We start from the raw sequence: 24,735 nt of genomic DNA, 5'->3' as shown, positions 1-24,735 counted from the left end.
TAAGAGGTGCTGCTTATTATTCTGAGAGATGCAAGATATTCTCCGGAAGTTAGAGCTCCTTATAAATTGTAACACAGGGAGCTTCATTGTTTACATTGTCGCTAGTAAAAGGGTTTACGTTATTGGAACGAGTACGTATCATGGTAAATTTAATAAAAGTACGTTCCCTGAGGAATAACGGAGATGGACGTTAATAATTGGGGCAGTGGCTTCGAAAGAAATATTTATGAGATGGATGGGTAGTATTCAGATCCTAGTTATTCCTAAGCAGAATTACTGTGACTCTTGTAGATGGACGGTAGGCCATTTCGTCAACGTTTCAGTATCGCCGGGCGCCTGTGAGACAACATGCCAAAATTAACCACCACTAAAACCATGACATGGAATGAATCCGGAAACTCAGTTCTCAAGATCAACATCAGAGAACTTTGCCTCAGCGGTGTATGGCCGCTGACAGACTGGAAGCTCTTTCGCGCTTACAGTGTCTTAATCTGGATTCTGGGCCTGGAGAATTTCGTGGAAGCTATGGTGGGGATATACCTGAGCCATGGGAACTTGGAAGAGATAACACTGGTGCTGCCCAACACGTTCACCACGGCCGGCGGCGTCTTCAAAATGGCGTTCTTCCTCAGGGACCCCTACAGTTACAACGTCCTGGTCCGCCTCATGGACGAAGTCCTGTCAGACTCCAGCCAGTTTAGCAGGGACAACCAGCAGATGATGTCAGTCGCGAAGGAGGCGCGCCGGACCGCACAACGCCTGTCAGCCTTCATTTATGCTTTTGTCATCACGCAGATAATCATTTGGTTTCCCATGCCGCTGATCGCGTATGCTGGGGAAGGGAAACTGCCATTCATACAGCACCCGTGGATCAACTCGACGACTTTTCCGGCCTACGACACAATGTACGCACTGCAGTGCCTGTCTTCTGGGTTCCACATCTTCATTAGTCTTGGAATGGACTGCTTCTTCGCCGTGGTGATGATCCATACGACAGCCTGCTTGAGAATACTGTCTTTGCGACTTACTGCCCTGCGGTCGGACATCGTCCCAAGTAGCGATGGCTCGGCCACGGGCATGTGTTATGGGAGTCGAGAACCAGTGGCATGTGATGAGATGTACAAGAAATTGCGAGCCTGTGTATGCAGCCACCAGAAGATTATTGGGTGAGTGGCGTCTCCTGTGGTGTTAGCAAACTCGGGATCTTCAGAAACAATGTTTGTGCTGCGCAAGCGAGAAGACAGTCAGTGGGAGATAACAACCGTTTAATCTCTTGCAGTTTCACTTAGGAGTGGCTGCCACAAGGACAGCTTTTAGTGTGTCATCTCTGTAAGCCACCAACGTCATTGCACCAGATGAATGCGAAAAGAAGTACTGAGTTGTATTGGAACATAGAGTGCCGGAATTTAACGAGCGGAGTTACCCACAATGCATAACAGTTTACATATGTCACTTCCACTCGAGTTCCTTATAGATTTCTAAGATAATTCGCGCTGATTCAGTAAATACGTAACGAATATGCGGCTTGGTGAGAGCAGATCGAGGAAAACTGTTCAGCAAATACACAAACAAGACTTTTTTTCTGGAAACTCTTACAAGGATTAATTTCGTACAGAAAAGACCATATTGTTTCTGAAATCCGTTTGCTACTCAAAAGATGTTGTGTGCTTTAGTCTGTTTACGACTGTTATATTTTATGTCACATATGTGGTTTCTTCTGTCTCATCTTTTTAGGTTGAAAAACAGTTCAATTATATATTTGCAGCCCCCTAGAGATATTTTCAAGCTCCCCGCCACACTTTGCCCTCCTTGTATTTTCATCGCGTTTTCAGGCTCAATCAACGTTTTCGCCATGTCATTCATCCATACATTTTATTTTGACGTATCTTACTTAGTCATAAGTGTTTTTGCCGTGAATATGTCTTTAAGGGAGCCAGGTATCATGGCCGCCGCGAGGAGAGTAACAATCTCGCAGGAGAGGCGAATCGGGTTCACGCATTACTTCCAAAGCCCACATTCTGCGCTTTGTACAGATTGCTTGCTGTGCTCTAAATGCATGCTCACCTAATGTTACAGATTTTTCTTGCGAATTTCTCTATGACTTCTTTGAAATCTCAGCATTCAACCAGCTCATGTTTAGTCGACACCGTTGCCAGCCCGTACAGTCGCACCTGGCGCATTGTTGGCCTCAGGTACGTTTTAAACAGTTTCAACTTCGAAAAAATACTTTCTCCACTTGCCACTGTCACCGGTTGTACTAGCAGAATTGTTAAGGCTACAATTACCTTTGGCACAAAACCATACTCTTGTATGAGTTTCAAAGATTCAATTGGGGTGCTACCAGGATTTACCAGCGTTGAGACCAATCTAATTTAATCATTAAAATCGAAAACATTGATGACCTTTGCCTGTTCATCACTAACGCTGTCACGCAGTTTGGGAATCTTGTCACTTACAACGCCAGGGGACATGTCTTTAATTTGACTAATGTCATTCAAAAAATGAAAACGCTCACTATGACTTTTCAGATGTTGAAATGTATCCCTGAGAGCACATAGTATGACTTCCGTTACTTTAAAGAAAAAATCTATTTTTACTGCGTTTCCGTATCTTCAATTTTGCGCCCTCGTACTGGAATAATTTCTTCTTCCGTCTCTTTGTACCTGTATTATACCACTTATGATCAGGTTCTCTATATCGTTTTGGGTTGGCCGTTTCTTAAGTTATATTCGAATTTGAGTCCTCCCTGAAGTTTGTGAAATACTCTGTTGTCTTTTCGAGTAAGTCGATAGCGTTCGATATATCTTTGGCAATAATTCGAGGTTTTTTGCCGACAACCTTAATATAGAGTAATATATCACACCATACCACAACTGTGTAAACGGAAGTGAAATCAGACATATGAACTGCCAAACCGCCAGCCCCATATTCAACAATTTTGTCCGTATTTTCGCCATTGCTTATTTCAAAAGTGGTTCAAATGGCTCTGAGCACTATGGGACTTAACATCGAAGATCATCAGTCCCCTAGACTTAGAACTACTGCCACCTAACTAACCTAAGTACGTCACACGCATCCAAGCCTGAGGCAGGATTCGAACCTGCGACCGTAGCAGCAGCGCGGTTTCGGACTGAAGCGCCTAGAACCGCTCTGCCACAACGACCGTCTTTGGTTATTTCAACTAATGCATCATAGACCTCTCTACGATATACTTAACAAGAGCAATTCAGTCAGTTGTACTCTTCCATCTTGTTGTACTCACTGGCTTCTGTGGGTTAGGACAAATATAGGACCATTAAAGACAGCCTAGCGCTGCGAAGACGCAGAACATAAGTCATAATTTTTTTCGCAACAGACAAATATTAGCAACTGCTTATTCTGATGCCTTTGGAGCATCGTTCACAAGCAGATTTAGCGAGTGACTACGACAGGGATATAAAATGCCTTAGTACAGAAAAAGAGGGTAAGCACCATGAATGAATTATCCGAATCGGAAATCGGTGGATATGATGTACATGTGTCTACAAATAGAGTTTCAGAAAAACTTGATGATAACACGTTGGTCCACCTCAGGCCCTTATTCAAGCAGTTATTCGGCTTGGCAGTGATTGATGGAGCTTTTGTATGTCCTTCTGAGGGATATCGTGCTAAATTCTGTCCAAATGGCACTTTAGATCGTCAAACTCACAAGCTGGTTGGAGGTTCCTGCCCGTAATGCCACAAAAGCTATCGTCTGGGAGAGCTCCGGCGATCTTGCTGGTCAAGGTAGGATTTGGCAGTGACGAAGACAAGCAGTAGAAACTCTCGCCCAACAAAACGAGGAGCAGAATATCGTCGAGGTAGCGGTATGCTGTAAGGGTGCTGTAGATGATATCCAAAGAGGTCCTGCTATCAAATGAAAATATGGCACCCCAGACCATCAATCCTGATCATTGGGCCATACGGCGGGCGACAGTCAGTTGCCGTCTGGGGCTTCTCCAGCGGGCTTCTTCGCAGGTCATCGGGGTATAGTTCGAGGCGGAACTCACCACTGTAGACAATTGTACTACGTTCGAAGAGATTTGTGGCCAAATGTGCCCGACACCAATGCAAATGAGTTTGTTGATATCGGAGGCCAATGCCAGTAGGCGGAAGGGGCGTTGTGAGGTCACGGCCGTTTCTATGAGCCGCCTGTTAATGGCCCTCGTGACTAACGAAGCCCAGTTGCACCGGCTGGGTCGATGATTCTGAGTGCCTTTCAGACGATTTCTCGGTCCTCGTGTCCTGTCGTCTCTTTATGTCAACCGATTCCCTATTGAAGCTGTTTCCGGTGATGATTTACCCACTCCTCCCAACATCGTCGAATAGTGGCATTGCTCCTATTCAGATGTCGAGCTATTCGCCGATTACTCCAATCTATTTCTCTGAGCGCAACTACACTATCTCTCTCAATTGCTGACACCCAAGTATGTTATTGGCACGCCTGCTGTCTGCGAGGCTTAGTTACTATCCAGTTCACGAAGATTATTTTTCCTGGTATCGACATTTCCTCTGTTTACTATCCTTGACAGCTGCATGGTGAAATTGCGCTGCATCGTCACACATTCCTCCATCGGCCGCCAAAGTTTACAGTTATGCATCTTCCGGCGATACCTTTATTTTGCGATTAATTTGAATAACTCCTTCATGATGCGTCTTTTTTCTGTCTTAGAGTGTTTTTTACATTTAAAAATGCGCTTCTCCACTCCTATGCTCTTGTTTTCCAGATTAGAACCGTTATCATAGCCTTGCTCCCTCATGTCGTCTAAAATTATTTTCATTTCCTCTAACTATTTTTTAGACTATCTCTCTAAGTCTCAAAGCAGATTATCTCCTACAGCTACAAAATCAGTAAAAAAGAAGTGTGTAAATCACCATTACCTATTTAGTGCATTTGTAGCACATAAAGGAAAAATGACTATCTTTGGATATCGAGAATACGTGCTTTCCGACATACCACGACCAACATTTTAAGTTCTAAAACAAGCACTTTTGAAAGCACTTTCATTTATGGTACAGAAAAGTAACAGTTAAATACTCAATAAGGGAAAACTAAAAAGAAAAAAAACTTGACACATAGCCGAGAAAAGTAATTTAGTGGAGCGTGACTAGAAGAGTGATATGAAAGGCAGATTCAGAGGGGACGGAGTAGTGGATGAAGGATGCACGCATCTTACCACTTGTAAGCGATGCCTAATCACAGTGTTTGGATTCAGAAGACTATTGCATTTGACGGGCAGCTCACATTTCACTTACTGTTTATTTATTATTACGAAATGTTTTTCTCAGTGACAGTGCTACATAAGGTGAAGGTTCCTGTATAGGAACCGTTAGGCCTTCATATATTGAATTTTTTTTTCTCTTTTATAAAGTTTTTCGTTTCTGTCGGGGCTTTCAAGCAGACATAGGTATCTTTCAAGTTTGTGTAGGCGCTGTAATTAAATCGAGCCACTATCAGGTTTTGCTACTTTTAAAGACGCAAGCCAGGTCACCAAGTCCAGCGCTTCATTTCTCATCTGCTTCAATATACCGTAGATAATTTCCAGTAAGATACCAGATCTTATGACTGCTTTGCATTTATTTCTTACACTTCTTCGTTTATACAAAACTTTCATTGCCTTGTTTAATTCGTCCCTTTACAAATATCTTAAAATTTGACATTTTGCCACCCCAAAAACCCTGCCGCCCTATGATATGGCGCGGCTCATCTCCCTATGGTCTGCCCTGTTTATTCCACTAATACTTGTTTATTTCAAACCGGTTTTGGGCTTATTGTGTCACTGGCAGGGAAAAAATTGCCTAGAATCAATAAGAGACACTAGTGTGTAGGAAATCGAACATTTAAAACGAAGTTATCATTAAAACATACAGAGTCTACCTTGTGACACTAGGTCAGAAATGTCAAATCGACTGCTCTTCAATTGCCTCATGCAACAAGCATGTTAAACACCAGCGTTAAATTACAATTTACATCATCGATGGTATCGAACACAGTAACTAAATATATCACACAATATTGAAGTATACAAGTTGTGTCATTATAATACTAAAGATTGTGAGGAGGAACAAAATAAAATGTTGTTGTTGTTGTGGTCTTCAGTCCTGAGACTGGTTTGATGCAGCTCTCCATGCTACTCTATCCTGTGCAAGCTTTTTCATCTCCCAGTACCTACTGCAACCTACATCCTTCTGAATCTGCTTAGTGTATTCATCTCTTGGTCTCCCTCTACGATTTTTACCCTCCACGCTGCCCTCCAATACTAAATTGGTGATCCCTTGATGCCTCAGAACATGTCCTACCAACCGATCCCTTCTTCTGGTCAAGTTGTGCCACAAACTTCTCTTCTCCCCAATTCTATTCAATACTTCCTCATTAGTTATGTGATCTACCCATCTAATCTTCAGCATTCTTCTGTAGCACCACATTTCAAAAGCTTCTATTCTCTTCTTGTCCAAACTATTTATCGTCCATGTTTCACTTCCATACATGGCTACACTCCATACGAATACTTTCAGAAATGACTTCCTGACACTTAAATCTATACTCGATGTTAACAAATTTCTCTTCTTCAGAAACGCTTTCCTTGCCATTGCCAGCCTACATTTTATATCCTCTCTACTTCGACCATCATCAGTTATTTTGCTCCCCAAATAGCAAAACTCCTTTACTACTTTAAGTGCCTCATTTCCTAATCTAATTCCCTCAGCATCACCCGACTTAATTAGACTACATTCCATTATCCTTGTTTTGCTTTTGTTGATGATCATCTTATATCCTCCTTTCAAGACACTGTCCATTCCATTCAACTGCTCTTCCAAGTCCTTTGCTGTCTCTGACAGAATTACAATGTCATCGGCGAACCTCAAAGTTTTTATTTCTTCTCCATGAATTCTAATACCTACTCCGAATTTTTCTTTTGTTTCCTTTACTGCTTGCTCAATATACAGATTGAACAACATCGGGGAGAGGCTACAACCCTGTCTTACTCCCTTCCCAACCACTGCTTCCCTTTCATGTCCCTCGACTCTTATAACTGCCATCTGGTTTCTGTACAAATTGTAAATAGTCTTTCGTTCCCTGTATTTTACCCCTGCCACCTTTAGAATTTGAAAGAGAGTATTCCAGTCAACATTGTCAAAAGCTTTCTCTAAGTCTACAAATGCTAGAAACGTAGGTTTGCCTTTCCTTAATCTTTCTTCTAAGATAAGTCGTAAGGTCAGTATTGCCTCACGTGTTCCAGTGTTTCTACGGAATCCAAACTGATCTTCCCCGAGGTTGGCTTCTACTAGTTTTTCCATTCGTCTGTAAAGAATTCGTGTTAGTATTTTGCAGCTGTGACTTATTAAGCTGATAGTTCGGTAATTTTCACATCTGTCAACACCTGCTTTCTTTGGGATTGGAATTATTATATTCTTCTTGAAGTCTGAGGGTATTTCACCTGTTTCATACATCTTGCTCACCAGATGGTAGAGTTTTGTCAGGACTGGCTCTCCCAAGGCCGTCAGTAGTTCCAATGGAATATTGTCTACTCCGGGGGCCTTGTTTCGACTCAGGTCTTTCAGTGCTCTGTCAAACTCTTCACGCAGTATCATATCTCCCATTTCATCTTCATCTACATCCTCTTCCATTTCCATAATATTGTCCTCAAGTACATCGCCCTTGTATAGACCCTCTATATACTCCTTCCACCTTTCTGCTTTCCCTTCTTTGCTTAGAACTGGGTTTCCATCTGAGCTCTTCATATTCATACAAGTCGTTCTCTTATCTCCAAAGGCCTCTTTAATTTTCTTGTAGGCGGTATCTATCTTACCCCTAGTGAGATAGGCCTCTACATCCTTACATTTGTCCTCTAGCCATCCCTGCTTAGCCATTTTGCACTTCCTGTCGATCTCATTTTTGAGACGTTTGTATTCCTTTTTGCCTGTTTCACTTACTGCATTTTTATATTTTCTCCTTTCATCAATTAAATTCAGTATTTCTTCTGTTACCCAAGGATTTCTACTAGCCCTCGTCTTTTTACCTACTTGATCCTCTGCTGCCTTCACTACTTCATCCCTCAAAGCTACCCATTCTTCTTCTACTGTATTTATTTCCCCCATTCCTGTCAATTGCTCCCTTATGCTCTCCCTGAATCTCTGTACAACCTCTGGTTCTTTTAGTTTATCCAGGTCCCATCTCCTTAAATTCCCACCTTTTTGCAGTTTCTTCAGTTTTAATCTACAGGTCATAACCAATAGATTGTGGTCAGAGTCCACATCTGCCCCTGGAAATGTCTTACAATTTAAAACCTGGTTCCTAAATCTCTTTCTTACCATTATATAATCTATCTGATACCTTTTAGTATCTCCAGGGTTCTTCCATGTATACAACCTTCTTTCATGATTCTTAAACCAAGTGTTAGTTATGATTATGTTGTGCTCTGTGCAAAATTCTACAAGGCGGCTTCCTCTTTCATTTCTGTCCCCCAATCCATATTCACCTACTATGTTTCCTTCTCTCCCTTTTCCTACACTCGAATTCCAGTCACCCATGACTATTAAATTTTCGTCTCCCTTCACAATCTGAATAATTTCTTTTATTTCATCATACATTTCTTCAATTTCTTCGTCATCTGCAGAGCTAGTTGGCATATAAACTTGTACTACTGTAGTAGGTGTGGGCTTCGTATCTATCTTGGCCACAATAATGCGTTCACTATGCTGTTTGTAGTAGCTTACCCGCATTCCTATTTTCCTATTCATTATTAAACCTACTCCTGCATTACCCCTATTTGATTTTGTGTTTATAACCCTGTAGTCACCTGACCAGAAGTCTTGTTCCTCCTGCCACCGAACTTCACTAATTCCCACTATATCTAACTTCAACCTATCCATTTCCCTTTTTAAATTTTCTAACCTACCTGCCCGATTAAGGGATCTGACATTCCACGCTCCGATCCGTAGAACGCCAGTTTTCTTTCTCCTGATAACGACATCCTCTTGAGTAGTCCCCGCCCGGAGATCCGAATGGGGGACTATTTTACCTCCGGAATATTTTACCCAAGAGGACGCCATCATCATGTAATCATACAGTAAAGCTGCATGCCCTCGGGAAAAATTACGGCTGTAGTTTCCCCTTGCTTTCAGCCGTTCGCAGTACCAGCACAGCAAGGCCGTTTTGGTTATTGTTACAAGGCCAGATCAGTCAATCATCCAGACTGTTGCCCTTGCAACTACTGAAAAGGCTGCTGCCCCTCTTCAGGAACCACACGTTTGTCTGGCCTCTCAACAGATACCCCTCCGTTGTGGTTGCACCTACGGTACGGCTATCTGTATCGCTGAGGCACGCAAGCCTCCCCACCAACGGCAAGGTCCATGGTTCATGGGGGGGGAAATAAAATGTATGGCAATTGAATTTATCTACAACTATATGAAGATGAATGTCATAATTAGGACTGAGATTTGGTCATTGGGAACGAGGTTGGCCGTTTTGGGCTAAATGCTGATTTACCTCTAGACATTGTAATAGATTAAGGTTTCTCCCTGTGATGCCTTTGAATCTACGAACTTCCTTCGGCTCATGTTCAGTAAAAATGAAATCTGATTCATGTAATCTTCAGCTATGTTCATAGCTGTCACTCTCACTGCTCTAGCCCGTCCTGTTTGATCGCTATGTAATTTGTTAAACTCAATATCAGTGATTTCGTCAACACCACTATTCATTTAAAATTTTATACCCTTACTGTTGTGTAAGATATAAACTGTGATGCCCCTTACATGAATGAAATTTTAAACCTGCAAAATTTGAGGGTTTTGGCTACTTTGTTCGATAAACTGTCTAAATATGGGATACTATACTAGTGGATTTTAGTTATGATTGTTCGTGCAGAGGGGTCATAAAGATAGGGCGAGATCTTCATTTCTGTACTGTCACGACCTGCTGACAGTGTTTTGAACAAGTGTTGAGCATTGGGTAAAAACTTTTTGACTACACAAGAGTGTCTCTTCTGCAATAGGCATCAGATGACTTCAGGTATTATCTGTCAGATCATTTATACGAGGGAGTTTTTTTCTTCAACCTACGATCGGTCGAGAAATTAAAACCACAGTGAAAATCCAGTGAAGCTTTATGCACATGTGGTACACAGTGCCTCTGGTGTCCCCATCAATCGCGAGATGTAGCACTTTCCGCTTCTGAGCGTGCAGTGAGGACGTAGAGATGGCTAGAAAATAGTGTCCCCCTCCAAACGCGAAGCCTTGCTCGCGGGTTTCTCCTGATTTCATGCAGCCCACATAATGTAACTGCTTTGCGTTTCTTTCTTCACGACAATACCCCACCGCACACCGCAGGTGCAACAATGACGCTCCTGCAGCATTTTCAATGGAATGTGTTTAATTGCACAACGCACAGACCGGACTTGGCTCCATCTGATTTTCATCTCTTTGCTCACATGAACCGTTGGCTGTTAGGACATCATTTTGGCTCATAAAAATAGTTGGAGACCAGCTTTGGGAATAGGACGCAGTCACGCCCTCTATGATGAGAGTATTAGAAATTTGGTACCACGCTATGACAAATGTCAAAGTCAAAGTGGCAATTATGTAGAGAAGTAACTGGAAATTATAGCTAATTGTTGAAAATAAATTTTTTACTATGGTTTCTATTTCCCGATGGAATGGATGTTGAAAAAAGAGAAACAGCCCTCGTATATACCGTGGAAACTAACGGTATTATCACACTTATGTGAGGCTTACTGGATACTACATTCACTTTTAATGATATTTCCCCTATAAAAAACGACACAATGGGTTCTGTTTATTAGTAAGTGTGCAATCGAATCGCAATTTCATTCTGATACTCCGTGATCCGTGGAGGCTCGGGTTTGATCTATCGAACGTACCGCGTATAATATTATCACTGTATCGCGGAGGAAAGAGAGAAGTGGCGCCCCCTCGTGGGGGAAGTCGGCAAGGCACCCGTGACAGCGGAGTGGTTGGATTTTGGAGGGCGAGCAGAAATAGTGAGACAGGCAGGAGTGCGCGGAGCGTGAAGCCGTGTCTGCCGACGCCGTGTGTGGTGGCAAGAGGAAAGTTTGCCACGTTACCTAATTGTGTTTGGGTGTTTGTGGCGGACTTGGTGGGTAGAGGCCCGATGCTGTCGGGAAAATGCTGCTTCCTTGTTTCTGATGGATTTACCGTTTGCTTCTAGTGACTACATTCTCGTCTCTATGGCTCTGTAACTGATGTGATGCCATTGTGAGCACAGTTGGTTTGGATACAAGCAGCATTTTGTTCTCAGTGTCCATCGTTCTGGCGATTACTGAGTGTGCTTGCCGTTGTGGTGTATTTATCGAGTAGTGTGCTTTGGACGCTCGACCTTACTATTAGGAGTCCAATGCGTAAGGTCGCGTTTATCCTGTGAGGACTTGTGTTCTATATTTAACAACTTCGTTGTTGTCAGTCACTGAATTGCTCAAATGCATTCACACTTCTCTGCTTAAGTGTCATTGTTTTACGCCTCTCTGAATGGGATAATGATAAAGGGCCTTGCTATTACTGACCTTCTTGTGTGCCACTGACTTGGTTGTGTTTCAGCCACGTAATTTGTGCGTTTATTGTAACGAACCAATGTCTGTTTCTGATTAATGTTTCCCTGTGACATTGAGTGTTAATCTTGTAACGAACACTGTTTTAGATATTTTAATCAGTGTGTTGCAGGACATATCCTATTTGTGCCTCGCAAGTGGAGAGCGGAGGCGGTTTATTGGCCAGTCATCCGGAGATTTAGATGTTGTATGTTGTGTTAAGTTAATACTCTTTATTTTAAGCGTAGTGTGCTCATGCACAGGAAGTTTATGTGGTTTTGCGCAGATTGCGTGGTATGTATAGATGACTCTGAATTCACTGTGTTAAGTGGTGTCCTCTGAGGTGCTGGAAGTAGTGGATAGACAGCTGTTTTGAGCACGTTGTATATGCAAATAATTTATGTCCTTATTACGTAGGTGAGTTGCTTGCCCTTTGTGTCACAGGTGGTGATAATTTCATTAATTTAGCCACCGGTCTTCGCACAGGCTGCGGGAGGAGCCGACCCACTGTGGCAAGCAGTTACGTAGTCGCGCCCGCCCACCGTAGCGGGCGTTGTTTACTAGCCCGACGCTTTCCTACTTGGTGGCGGGAGCGTGTTGACTGGTTTCTTACGGCTTGCAGTCTGGGAGACCCTGCCTTTGGTGTACAAGTGGAAGACTTATGTTTTGCTTCCAGTACCTCGGAGTGGCTCTATGTGGGTAATGAGAACGACTTATGTTGTTGGTGGCTCAGGCCGAAAGTGGTTCATTTGCTAAACAGTAGGTGTATACGCATTTCTTTTCCATAATTCTGTAAACATGTTTAGATGCTGTGTTCTTTTTTTAAGTCAATTGAATTGTTGTTCAGAGGTTACTATGTTTGGCCATTAACTTATGCAGACATTTAATAGCAAGGAAGTGTATTGAATTCTGGTTTCGAGTTGTGTTGATTATGTGGGGAAATTGCCTTGAACAAACATTTAATTAATTAGTAAACAACTGAATGCTATTTGTGAGTTGAAGTTTGTGTTCCTAAACATATTAACGATTATTTTTAGTAGTTCACTTATGCAGTTAGGCGATTTACAAGGCCTGTGGTGTTGTTTCCTTTTAAAAGTATTATCAGTGTTATTAATAAAGAAGTGTTATAAAAAAAATAAACTGTGAATGAAGTGCCCCAAATCCCTTTGGTCCACACATTCCGTCAGTCACCCTTGGGTGGTATTAACAAACCGTGAAAGCCCATTTCACTCCGTAAGTAGGCTGCCGAAACATATCCGCATCGCAGGCTTCGTTGAAGCCAAGACATTGCACCAACTGGTACACTGTTGTCTTCTTAAGGTTATGATACACAACATCGCTCTCGGGCGACCGCTTTTTCCTATGACGTTGGAAAACATCTGTTGTTTCTTTCATTTTATCCCATAGTAGAGCTTACTCATAAGGCATAGCGGGAATTTAGGTAGTACCGTCATTGATATTAGTATCTTCGATTCAATGCTAATTGCCTGGGAATATTTATGGGAGACATACGGAATAGATGAGGGTAGTGATGTGGAACACACTGGTCCTGGTACCACACATTAAAGCCTTCTGCCCTTGTATTCTGACTGAAGAACGTGTACAATAGTGTGAGCTAGACAAAAAAGGCAAAGTATTTGGTCAGATAAATTACAGCCTAAATGTTTATTGTGAATGTTCCTGTGTCGCCGCAGTGGCTCCAGGAGAGCGAAGCGGCAACGTCCCAAGCGTGGCAGTCACTAGAATGAAATCGTTTTCCCTAATGAGTTAAGAGTATTTTCATTTAGCTAATTACGTGCTGCATAAATTAAATTCACGGTAAACGTCTTGATGAAGGACGTCTCAACTGGATAAAGTTGAATATTCTTTTTTAAAACAGTATATGCATGCTGATACCTTATAAAGAATTCCTTTTCGGTATGCAAAGATATATCACGGGGAAACAAATTTAATAGGCATTGCAAAATACTTCATCGGTTTGACAGGTATTGTATTTCCAAGGTTGGATCATCGAAGGGGTCTGTAACACTGTACTCACTCACTTCTATCCTAATATACGACTATTTGAAAGTTAAAGGAGATTATTTCTTCCTAGTGCAGTATTTACGAACATCTATGATGTTTTAAAAGTCACACTGTGTCTTGTTCATAAATTGCATCACTGACACTGTGGTTCACATTTGTTACTGTTTTCATATATGCCCGCTGTGTATCCCTCGCATAAATCCTATTTATTTTCTTGTGGAATACATACTTATGCACAAGTGAAGAGCTTCTGCTAAAAGTAATCCTGTTGGACATCAAGGGACTCAACCATAAAAAGTATATTTTAGCTCATCGATTTCTTTATCCCGAAATTTGGCCGTAACTATCATGGCAAAACCTGTTGAACTTAAGTATTCAATCTGGGGTATATTATATCGTTTTTCCAGTTAATGTTTTCACCAATATGCACACCTGAGCACATGACATCCTCATCCTATGTAGCATTTCTTGTTGGTAATCCATAGTAATTTATTTCTCACAATACAAAACTAGATGATCAGTGTTTCTTTTCTATAAAATAACGTCTTTTGTCTGTACCAGTTATTAGTAACTACGAAAGCAGTTTTTCTGTTTTTTGTGTTCACGTTTCTTACCTCGGCCGAATAAATTTTGAATCTTCTGTAGAAAAGACTAAACCTGCATCGTGATTGAAGTATAACACATCAGTTAACTTAAATACGTTTGCAAAATGAATGAACTGTTGCAGAAGTTTTTACTCATTCACAATAGGGCTGTTCCCGCTGCCTGAAGAACGCTCAAGTGGTAGAGTTACGAAAGTTCTCCGAAAAGTTCTCAGCATGACAAAAATCTTTCATGTTAAAGAGAGAAACTATAACAATCTCTAACTCAAAACTTCGTTTGTAATTCTTATTAGATGTTACTAGGCTATGCTCAGACTTTAGGAGCATGTATCTATTTATAGGAATAAAATAGTCCGATCTGAGCACAGTCAAGAACGCAACGAAATTCATTAAACCCAAATAGAATTGTGTTAATGGTTATGGAGGACAAATGCATTACTATAACAGTATTCATAGTAAAGAAGAGAAAGTATTTCTGTAAATGGGGTACAATTAACTTCTCAAGGAAATTTATTGTCCTGGCGCGAATATTCCAATTAAGGCCGTATATATTTCAGTTTCGGTTGCGTATGCAATGATTAGGTATAAATGTTTCCAGCAATTAAGGAAATATGTATATCACTATAACATATGAAGATTAGCATCTCCAAAACGAAAGTAATGTCAGTGGGAAAGAGATATAACCGGATTGAGTGCCAAATAGGAGGAACAAAGTTAGAACAGGTGGACGGTTTCAAGTACTTAGGATGCATATTCTCACAGGATGGCAGCATAGTGAAAGAACTTGAAGCGAGGTGTAGCAAAGCTAATGCAGTGAGCGCTCTACTACGATCTACTCTCTTCTGCAAGAAGGAAGTCAGTACCAAGACTAAGTTATCTGTGCACCGTTCAATCTTTCGACCAACTTTGTTGTATGGGAGCGAAAGCTGGGTGGATTTAGGATACCTTATCAACAAGGTTGAGATTACGGATATGAAAGTAGCTAGGATGATTGCAGGTACTAGTAGATGGGAACAATGGCAGGAGGGTGTCCACAATGAGGAAATCAAAGAAAAACTGGGAATGAACTCTATAGATGTAGCAGTCAGGGTGAACAGGCTTAGATGGTGGGGTCATGTTACACGCATGGGAGAAGCAAGGTTACCCAAGAGATTCATGGGTTCAGCAGTAGAGGGTAGGAGGAGTCGGGGCAGACCAAGGAGAAGGTACCTGGATTAGGTTAAGAATGATTTTGAAGTAATAGGCTTAAGATCAGAAGAGGCACCAATGTTAGCACTGAATAGGGGATCATGGAGGAATTTTATAAGGGGGACTATGCTCCAGACTGAACGCTGAAAGGCATAATCAGTCTTAAATGATGATGATGATGATGATGATGATGATGATGGACATAAAATCAATATTATAATTATTTCTTAGTCTTTCAGCTGTTTGCTTATCGTAATTGTTTCTGTTTCAGATTTATCTCCTACTTGGAAACTGTCATGAATCCAATAGCGATGACGCAGTTCGCTTTCAGCGTTTTGGTAGCCTGCGTCGCGCTGTACCAAGCCACATACGTAAGACATAATTTCTTTGATTTGCGTGATCAACTATTTACATGGATTTGTCATGTGCTGATTTTTTATCGTTACGTAATAACTTCATAAAACGTCATCAATTATCTTGCATAGATATGCTAGTTTATTTCTTCTCCCGTACTTTTTCCAACCTATAAGTCGTTCAGTTACGAAATAAATTACATCGATGTGTATTAGGACATTTCGCCACTCTGTCTCGTCTACTAACATGGACGTTTGTCCCCACATATTGTATTATAAATATTGTCGCTTCATCCGTTGATCGTACGTCTGATTTGTAATATTATTCTTTAACTCTAATTAACAGGCGTATAAGACAGGAACGCAGTCTTTTGACCCTATCTACATCAACGTTGACGAGAAAAAGACAGGTTCTGGATTGAAATTTAGGGTGATTTCAATGATGAGATTTGACGGAGACATTGATATCCTTAGTGAAAGTGAAGAATAATTACAGGACATGTTGAATGGACTGAAGAATCTAATAGGTACAGAATATGGTACAGGAGTAAATTTAAGAAAAATGCAGGTAATAAGGGGTAAGAGTTATGAGATTAGCAGTAAATTTAACATCAGAATTGGTGATGACGTTGAATAAAGAAAGGACTTCATAAAATTTAAAAAATTCTGCTACTTTGGAAGCAAAGTATTACATAAGGGACGAAGCAACGAGGACATATAAAGCAGCCTGACACGGGTAACGAGGACACTCCTGTCCAGAAGAGGTCCATTAGTATCAAACAGAGACCTTAATTTGAGGCAGAAAACCCGGAGAATGTATGTTTGGAGCACAACGTTGAAGGGCAGTGGACTATGGGAAAACGTGAAAAGAATAGAGTCGAAATGTTGCAGATGACGTGCAATAGAAGGATGTTGAAAATAAGGTGGACTGATAAGATAGGAAATGAGATGATCCTTCGCAGAATTATCGAAGGAAGGTGCATACGCAAAGCACTGAGCCAAAGAAGGGGCACAACGGTACAACATATTTTAGAACATCAGGGAATAACTTCTGCAGTATTACAGGAGGCTATAGAGGGTGAAAACCTTGGGAGGAAACAGGGTTTGGAATAAATGGAACAATTAATTGAGAACATAGGGTGCAGCGCAACTCTGAGATAAAGAGGTTGGCACAAGAGAGGAGTTTTTTGGCGGGCCACTTCAGAAGATTCATGGCTCAAGGGGAAAATAGCTGGAATCACTGATTTTGAAATGTTTCAGTTTTTGCTCTTCTATTATCATTATATTTACATGTTACTTTTGTACAATACATTTAGTGTGTAGCGTCCGCACAGTTAGAAAATCTTCGTCCTCTTCCTTATTCCACTGTTTAATGCTGTTTTTTCTGAAAAACGTTTCCTTCGTTTGTGCTGATTTTTTCCTTTTTTTCTACAATTAGTATGTTTTTGGATATGGTTGAATACGAGAGGGATACGTTTTCTTCCGTGTCTTTCACAGGATGGGAGCTTAACCGGAAAGAAAGCAAGATTAACATCTAATCGACGACCATATCATTACGGACAGATCACAAGCTAGCACAGGGCAAGAATGAGAAGAGAATGAACCGTATTCTTTTCACAGAAATCATCCTAGTATCCACATTAATGGACTAAAGAAAACAGGAAAACCATCAATGTGAATGGTTAAACGGGAAAATAAACCGTATTTCCATAATGCGGGTCCAGACCTTAACCAGTGTGCCACCTAACCTAATAGAAGCGTAACTTCAGATTTATTTTAACTGCGATATCTCCCTGCGTTTTGCTTATTACTAAACTAAACTAAACTATACTCCGTCCGAACAGGCGCCTGAAGGTCCAACGGTACCGACCGACCACCGTGTCATCCTCAGACGGTAGCCATCACTGGATGCGGATATGGAGGGGCAAATGGTCAGCAGACCGCTCACTCATCTGTTGACGGTTTTCGTGACCGAAACCGTTGCTTCTCAAGCAAGTAGCTCCTCCTGACTGAGTTCACCCCGCTTGCCAAGAGTACTCCGCAGACCTGAACGGTTACCGATCCAAGTCCTAGCCCTTCGGTAATCTGACGGGAACCTGTGTTACCATTGTGGCAAAGCCGACATTATGCTTTTACCCACCTCAAATTACTTGCAAATTAGTACTTATGTTTCGTTTCTTAAATATGACGAACCTCACCTTACTTTCGTAAGAAGGGAAAGTTCATTTCTATCATGTAGTCGCCATACATTTTCATGGCTGAGAGTCGTAACTAATGTGTCATCTCTTCATTACCTCCTACATATGTATGTGTTATAGCAGTTTTCATAAACATAAAGCGATTTCTGGATGGGAAGCACGCCGCGTAGTGTTTCATTTCATCTACATCTACTTTCCGCAAGCCACTGTATTGTGTGTGGCGGAAATTACCATGTACAACCCGGTTTCTTGGCCCACTCTTCTCTTACAGTCGCGAATGATCTGCGGGAAGATCGGTTGCTAGTAACGCTCCGCGTGAGCTCGAATCTAATTTTACCTCCGCGGTGTTTTCACGAGATGTACCTCGGAGATCAAAAATGTGGTTGTCTCTTCTAAAAACTTACTCCGTCAGAATTTTACTAGGATACCACACCGTGATGCACTATGTCTCTGTTGTAACTTCCGACATTACAGTTGGCCGACAATTTCCGTGACACATTCGCATTTATTAAATGAACCTGTAATGAACGCGCTCCTCCAAGGACCTTCTCTCTTTCACCCATCAATCCTATCTGGTACGAATTACAGATTGATGTTGACGGCTGTGCCGAGGTGGGTACGTCGCTCCGCGACACCATCGGGCGTCTCCAATACTTGGATGAATGACCGCCCGGGTGCGCCGGCTGCTGTTGACAGCTTCCCCTTTAAGGCAGAAGGGACTAGAGGGGTGGTGGCATGGATTGAATTCCAAATTTCTCCACTGTGTCTCACGGATTGAGCAGATGCTGTTGATGGTGATCCGTCCGTCGGATGAAAACATTTTCGACGGGCCTCTTGGTGCTCCTAGAGAAGTGGGCTATATGCCGGCACCGGGTCCCACATTGTCCTTTCTCTCATCTCCAATGCGTACATGGCATTACGTACAAACACATTCATTACAGTCGTTACACAGGTACACTACCAAACATAGCTCTCCTACTTCGTTGCCTGAGGACGCAAAAGATAGGAAAAGCCCTGCAAATTGAGCGGCTGAACCTTCCTTTCGGAGTGTCCCAGCAATTCTTACAACATGACCCCTTACATTACTCTTACAGATTGATGATGAATATTTAGCTGTTGATCGAGAAGGACTTTGTAAGCTATCTCCTTTGTCTTTTTTTTATAGTCCTGTCTTCCTCAGTTGCGTGTAATATTACGGCATATTGATAATTTTTACTTACGAACCGTCTGACAGCAACTGAATAAAACACAATTTTAGTGGCATACACGTTTCGCCTTTATTTTCTGCAAGGCATCATCAGTGGCCTGGAATATGTATATATTTTAGCTATTTAGTTTACATTTTTGTCACAGAGCCTGTAGGTTATAAACAGTTGTGGTGGTTGGTATTTCCTATTAAGTAGTAATGTATTGAACTGTACTTACAGGTTGCGTGGACAATTTCTTACATATTACGCTCCTGTTGCATTTTTGGTGTTGTTCTTCTTCTTATGAATGCCAATTTGCGGTTTTATTCCCACATTCCACAGCACTATGAACTGAACGCTTATTTCAATGCAATGTTTTGGTTTTTGTTGCTGACTGTCAAATGTTTTTGCCAAAGATCGAATGTTATTGCCAAACTTTCGAGTGTAATTATTGAAGTATCTGTGATCTGTTCTTGTATGCATTTTTGTGTGTGTGAATTGGTGTGATATAATTTTTTTGTGCTGTGTGTGTGTGTGTGTGTGTGTGTGTGTGTGTGTGTGTTTGTGTTATGGTGTGTCTTTTTTCTTTTTTTGGCTCTGCTTGTGTGTGTGTGTGTGTGTGTGTGTGTGTGTGTGTGTGTGTGTGTGTGTGTGTGTATTTGTCTTTATGTTATCATTTCCTTTATTAAGTGTAGTAGGGAGCCTGTGCTGATGTGTGTTTGTTCAATTATCACATGTTTGTTTTCTGCTATGGCTGTCTGGATGTGGAAGTTCTCTTGCGTTTGTATAAGATGTTTGTCATGATTGCTTATTATCATTATTTTCATTTCTTGTTCCATGTTTGTAGGATGATGGTTATGGTGTTTTAAATGCTGTGCAAATGTGGAATGGTTTGTTTCATATTTCCAACATCTGAGATGTTCTTTGTATCTTGTTTCAAAATTCCTACATGTCATGCCTATGTATACTGCATCACAACTTTGACAATCAAGTTTATATATTCCTGATTGTTGGAATTTGACCCTCTTGGTAGCTGGCTGGCTTAGGTGTGATTGGGGGGTTTGCCCAGGGTTATATGCTATTTTGAAACCCTGTCTCTTTAGGATGTTTGCAACTCTGTGTGTTTGTTTGTGTAGGTCATGGTGTACCATCTGGTTCTTTTCTGTGTGGTGTTGTTATTGTGAGCGTTGAGTGTGTTTGTAAGTTTTCAGCTTGTGAGTTCTTTTGTATTCCGGAAATGTTGTTTGTTTTGTATTTGTCTTTTTATTTTTTGATTGAGCCTGTGTACCACATGTGTGTCATACCTGTTGTTCCTAGCTATTTCTATGATTGTACTCATTTCTTGTTCATAATTTCTCTTGCTGAGTGGGATTGTGTTTAATCTATGTAACATGTGTCTTAGTGCTGCAAGTTTCTTGCTGTGTGGGTGGTTGGATGTGGAATGTATTATTGTCTGTGGCTGTGGGTATTCTAAAGATGTTAAATGTATGTTTGCCATTTTCTTTTTTCTTTGTAATGTCAAGAAAATTTATTTGATTTTCTTTTTCTTTTTCAAGTGTGAATTTCATGTTCTGATGTGCTTTGTTTATTTCTGAATGGGGTTCATCTATTTTTTCACTTGGTTTATCTAGCAGGCAAATAATGTCATCCACGTATCTGTACCAATCTATGATTTTGAAACTTTCATTTGTGGTTATCTTTTCAAATATCTGATTTTCTAGGTGACTGATGAAAATATTTGCTAGTGTTCCTGATATTGGGGATCCCATGGGCAGTCCATCACTTTGTAGATAATATTCTTTCTCTAACTGAAAGTAGTTTTGTTCAGTTGTCAGTCTGAGCATATCTGTTATTTCTTTTACTGCGTCGGCTGTGAGGTTGCTGTGGGATGAGAGATTTTGTTCTATGATTTCTATTGTTTCTGTAATAGGGATGGAGATATACATATTTTCTATATCGAATGAAATCAGTAATGCTGTGTGTGGTACCTGTATGTTCTGTATGTTTTCTATTAGGTTTCTTGTGTTTATCACCGTTCTGTTGTTTTCCACTTTATAGTGTTTTGTAACTAACTTTTGGAGGTGTTTGGCTATGTGGTACGTTGGGACTTTCTTGAAGTTGATTACAGCTCTCATTGGCATTCCGTCTTTATGTACTTTCGGTTGATTGCGGAGTGTTGGTGCTTGTGGGTTTTTCTGTGTTATGTAGTATTTCTTCTGTGAGTGTGTCTTCAATGTTTTTCAGTGTTCGTTTCGCATTTGCCTGGAATCGTGTAGCTGGATATGACTTCAGTTTTTGTATGGCATTGGTGTTTATGTATTCCTTGGTTTTAGTGATGTATTGCTCTTTATCCATGAGTACTGTTACATTTCCTTGTCTGCTCTTGTTATTAATATGTTATTGTCCGTTAACTTTTGTTTTAACATTTTCATAGTGGCTGCTTCTGTTTGGTTGTTCTTATTGTGTGTCTGCTGTGTTTGTTTTATTATGCCTTTTATTTCTTATTTTACTAGTTCTCTTGTCAGTCCTATGTTTATTTCACAATTATTTTGTTGTTCTTCACGTGTAAGGATGTGTTCAGTTTCTACTATGAGATTTTCTATGTATTGATTGTTCACTTTGCTATTGGTGCAGTGTTTCAAGGCTTTTTCCAAGAGCATTTTTTTCATTTTCGTGTAGTTCTGTCTCTGTTAGGTTAACTAAACGTGGATGGAATGTGTAGTAACCGATATCGTTCTGCAAATGATTTCGACTTTTGAGCCACTGTGGAACAGTTTTTAAGCTTTACATTAATGTAACTTGGAATTAAATCGTTCTTTTTGCATGTTTTGTTAATTTTTTGTGCTGTATCGTCTTATATAGTCTGAGATGTATTTTCCTGAACCTGTTGTACGCGTTGACAGATAATGCTTGACATAGCTGTACTATCTTCAACTTTTGTAGTCCTGTCTTCCTCAGTTGCGTGTAATATTACGGTGTATTGATAATTTTTACTTATGGACCGTCTGACAGCAACTGAATAAAACACAATTTTGGTGCCGTACGCGTTTCGCCTTTATTTTCTGCAAGGCATCAGTGGCCTGGAATATGTACATATTTTAGCTATTTAATTTACATTTTTGTCACAAAAAAGGCACACCATAACACAAACACACACGCACACAGCACAAAAAAATTATATCACACCAATACACACATACCCACACAAATGCATACAAGAACAGATCACAGATACTTCAATAATTACACTCGAAAGTTTGGCAATAGCATTCGATCTTTGGCAAAAACATTTGACAGTCGGCAACAGAAACCAAAACATTGCATTGAAACAAACGTTCAGTTCATAGTGCTGTGGAATGTGGGAATAAAACCGCAAATTGGCATTCATAAGAAGAAGAACAACACCAAAAATGCAACAGGAGCGTAATATGAAAGAAATTGTCCACGCAATTAAGTACAGTTGCTGTAAGTACAGTTCAATACATTACTACTTAATAGGAAATACCAACCACCAGAACTGTTTATAACCTATAGGCACTATGACAAAAATGTAAATTACATACCTAAAATAGATACATATTCCAGGCCACTGATGATGCCTTGCAGAAAATAAAGGCGAAACGCGTATGGCACTAAAATTGTGCTTTATTCAGTTGCTGTCAGACGATCCATAAGTAACAATTATCAATATACCGTAATATCTCCTTTGTTTCCAGAATGGAACTTTCACTCCGCAGCGGAGTGTGCTCTGATATGAAACTTACTGGCAGATTAAAACTGTGTGACGGACTCGAACTCGGGACCTTTTCCCTTTCGTGGGCCAGTGCTCTACCAAGCTAGCCAAGCACGACTCACGACCCGTGCTCATAGCTTTAATTCCGCCAGTACCCCGTCTCCTACCTTCCAAACTTCGCAGCAGCATTCCTGCATACCTTGCAGAACTAGCACTCCTGGAAGAAAGAATACTGTGGAGACATGGCTTAGCCACAGCCCTGGGGGGGGGGGGGGAGGGAATGTTTCCAGAATGAAACTTTCACTCTGCTGCGGAGTTTACGCTGATATGAAACTTCCTGACAGATTAAAACTGCGTACCGACCGAGACTCGAACTCGGGCCCTTCTCTCTTTGATGGACTATATATCCTGACGATTATTCCAATGAATGGTTCTGTCCGCCCCCGGTAGCTGCGTGGTAAGCGCGACAGACTGACAATCGTAAGGGCCCGAGTTCGATTCCCGGATTGGTCGGAGATTTTCTCCGCTCAGGGACTTGGTGTTCTGTTATGCTAATCATCATCATTTCATCCCCATCGACGCGGAAGTCGCCGAAGTGGCGTCAAATCGAAAGAAAGCATCAGGCGGGCGGTCTACCCGACGGGAGGCCCTCGTCACACGTCATTAATTACGTTTGGTGCTTGCGTTACTTGCAGTTTATTCTATATAATCGTGCCACTTGAAATCACTCCGTACGCATATCTTAGATATTTTATGGATGTGGCCGTTCGTAGTGATTGTTCTGCAATCGTGCGACGTACAAGAATATGTCCTGCCTATTTACATGATACACCTGTTTGCGCTCATCGTCAATTGCCACTCTTTGTACCAAGTGTCGATCCTCTGCTGGTTTTCCTCCATTTCGCCACAATTATCTACTGTTGTAATTTCTGTGTACACATCAGAAGCAGCGTCATGGAACTATGAGCGTTATCTACTATGTAACCTACATAAATATTGTGTAAAGTAATGATCCTATAAGGCTGCCTTGGGGATATTTTTACGTCTGAAGCTATTTCTCCTTTAAAAACTGCATATTGTGTTCTGTTTGCTAGAAACTCTTCAGTCGAATCACACATCTCGTCTGATATTCCGTGCGCTAGCATCGCCGCGCGGGGTAGCCGCACAGTCTCCGTCGCCTTGTCACGGTCCGTGCGGCTCCCCCCCTCGGAGGTTCGAGTCCTCCCTCGGGCGTGGGTGTGTGTGAATTGTCTATAGCGTAGGTTATTTTAAGTTGGATTAAGTGATGTGTAGGATTAGGGACCGATGATCTCAGCAATTTGGTCCCATTAGACCTTACCACAAATTTCCAAATTTCCGCTAGAATTTGTATCATTAAGTGGATGTACTGAACGCCTTTCGAAACTCAAGGAGCGTGGCATCTGTATTCTGATTTCTGGGTATCCTCGTCGAACACAGCGAGTTGGGTTTCACACCATCGTTGTCTGCCGAGTCCATGTTTATTCCAACAGTGGAAATTTTCACTCTCCAGAATTGTCGTAACATGCGAGTACAAAATATGTTCTAAAATTCTACCACGCACTGACGTAAGCCGTATGTAACTATAGTTTTATGCGTCCTTTCGACGACCCTTGTTAAGAACGTGAATGGCGTGTGCTTTCTCCCAATCACTAGGAACGTTCGCTCCTCCGTCGACATACAGTTTGATGCTATACAGGCCTAGAATCGCATATCTATCCTGTCAGGTTCGGTATACTTTCCTCTGTTGAACGATTTCAATTGAGTTTGTATGAAGTGGTCATTTCTTTCGATATGTATCATCTTGATGTTCGTGTGACATTTTTACATGGAACCATAGTATGATATT

At 41.2% G+C, this 24,735-nt stretch overlaps 1 protein-coding gene across 1 annotated transcript in view; it reads left to right on the top strand.

Annotated features, from left to right (window-relative positions):
- The first annotated feature begins 375 nt into the window (after nt 1–375).
- The window catches only part of LOC126419411 (odorant receptor Or2-like), a 53,576-nt gene continuing 29,216 nt past the window's right edge, over nt 376–24,735 (top strand). The window contains exons 1-2 of the mRNA XM_050086599.1: nt 376–1,166; nt 15,669–15,768. Of these exons, the coding sequence (XP_049942556.1) occupies nt 376–1,166; nt 15,669–15,768 (891 nt within the window). The remainder of the gene's footprint in view (nt 1,167–15,668; nt 15,769–24,735) is intronic.

The sequence above is a fragment of the Schistocerca serialis genome, chromosome 9, assembly GCF_023864345.2.
Source record: "Schistocerca serialis cubense isolate TAMUIC-IGC-003099 chromosome 9, iqSchSeri2.2, whole genome shotgun sequence".
Taxonomy (NCBI): Eukaryota; Metazoa; Arthropoda; class Insecta; order Orthoptera; family Acrididae; genus Schistocerca; species Schistocerca serialis.
Note: the sequence above shows the minus strand (reverse complement) of the source record. Positions and strands in the feature narration are given on the sequence as shown.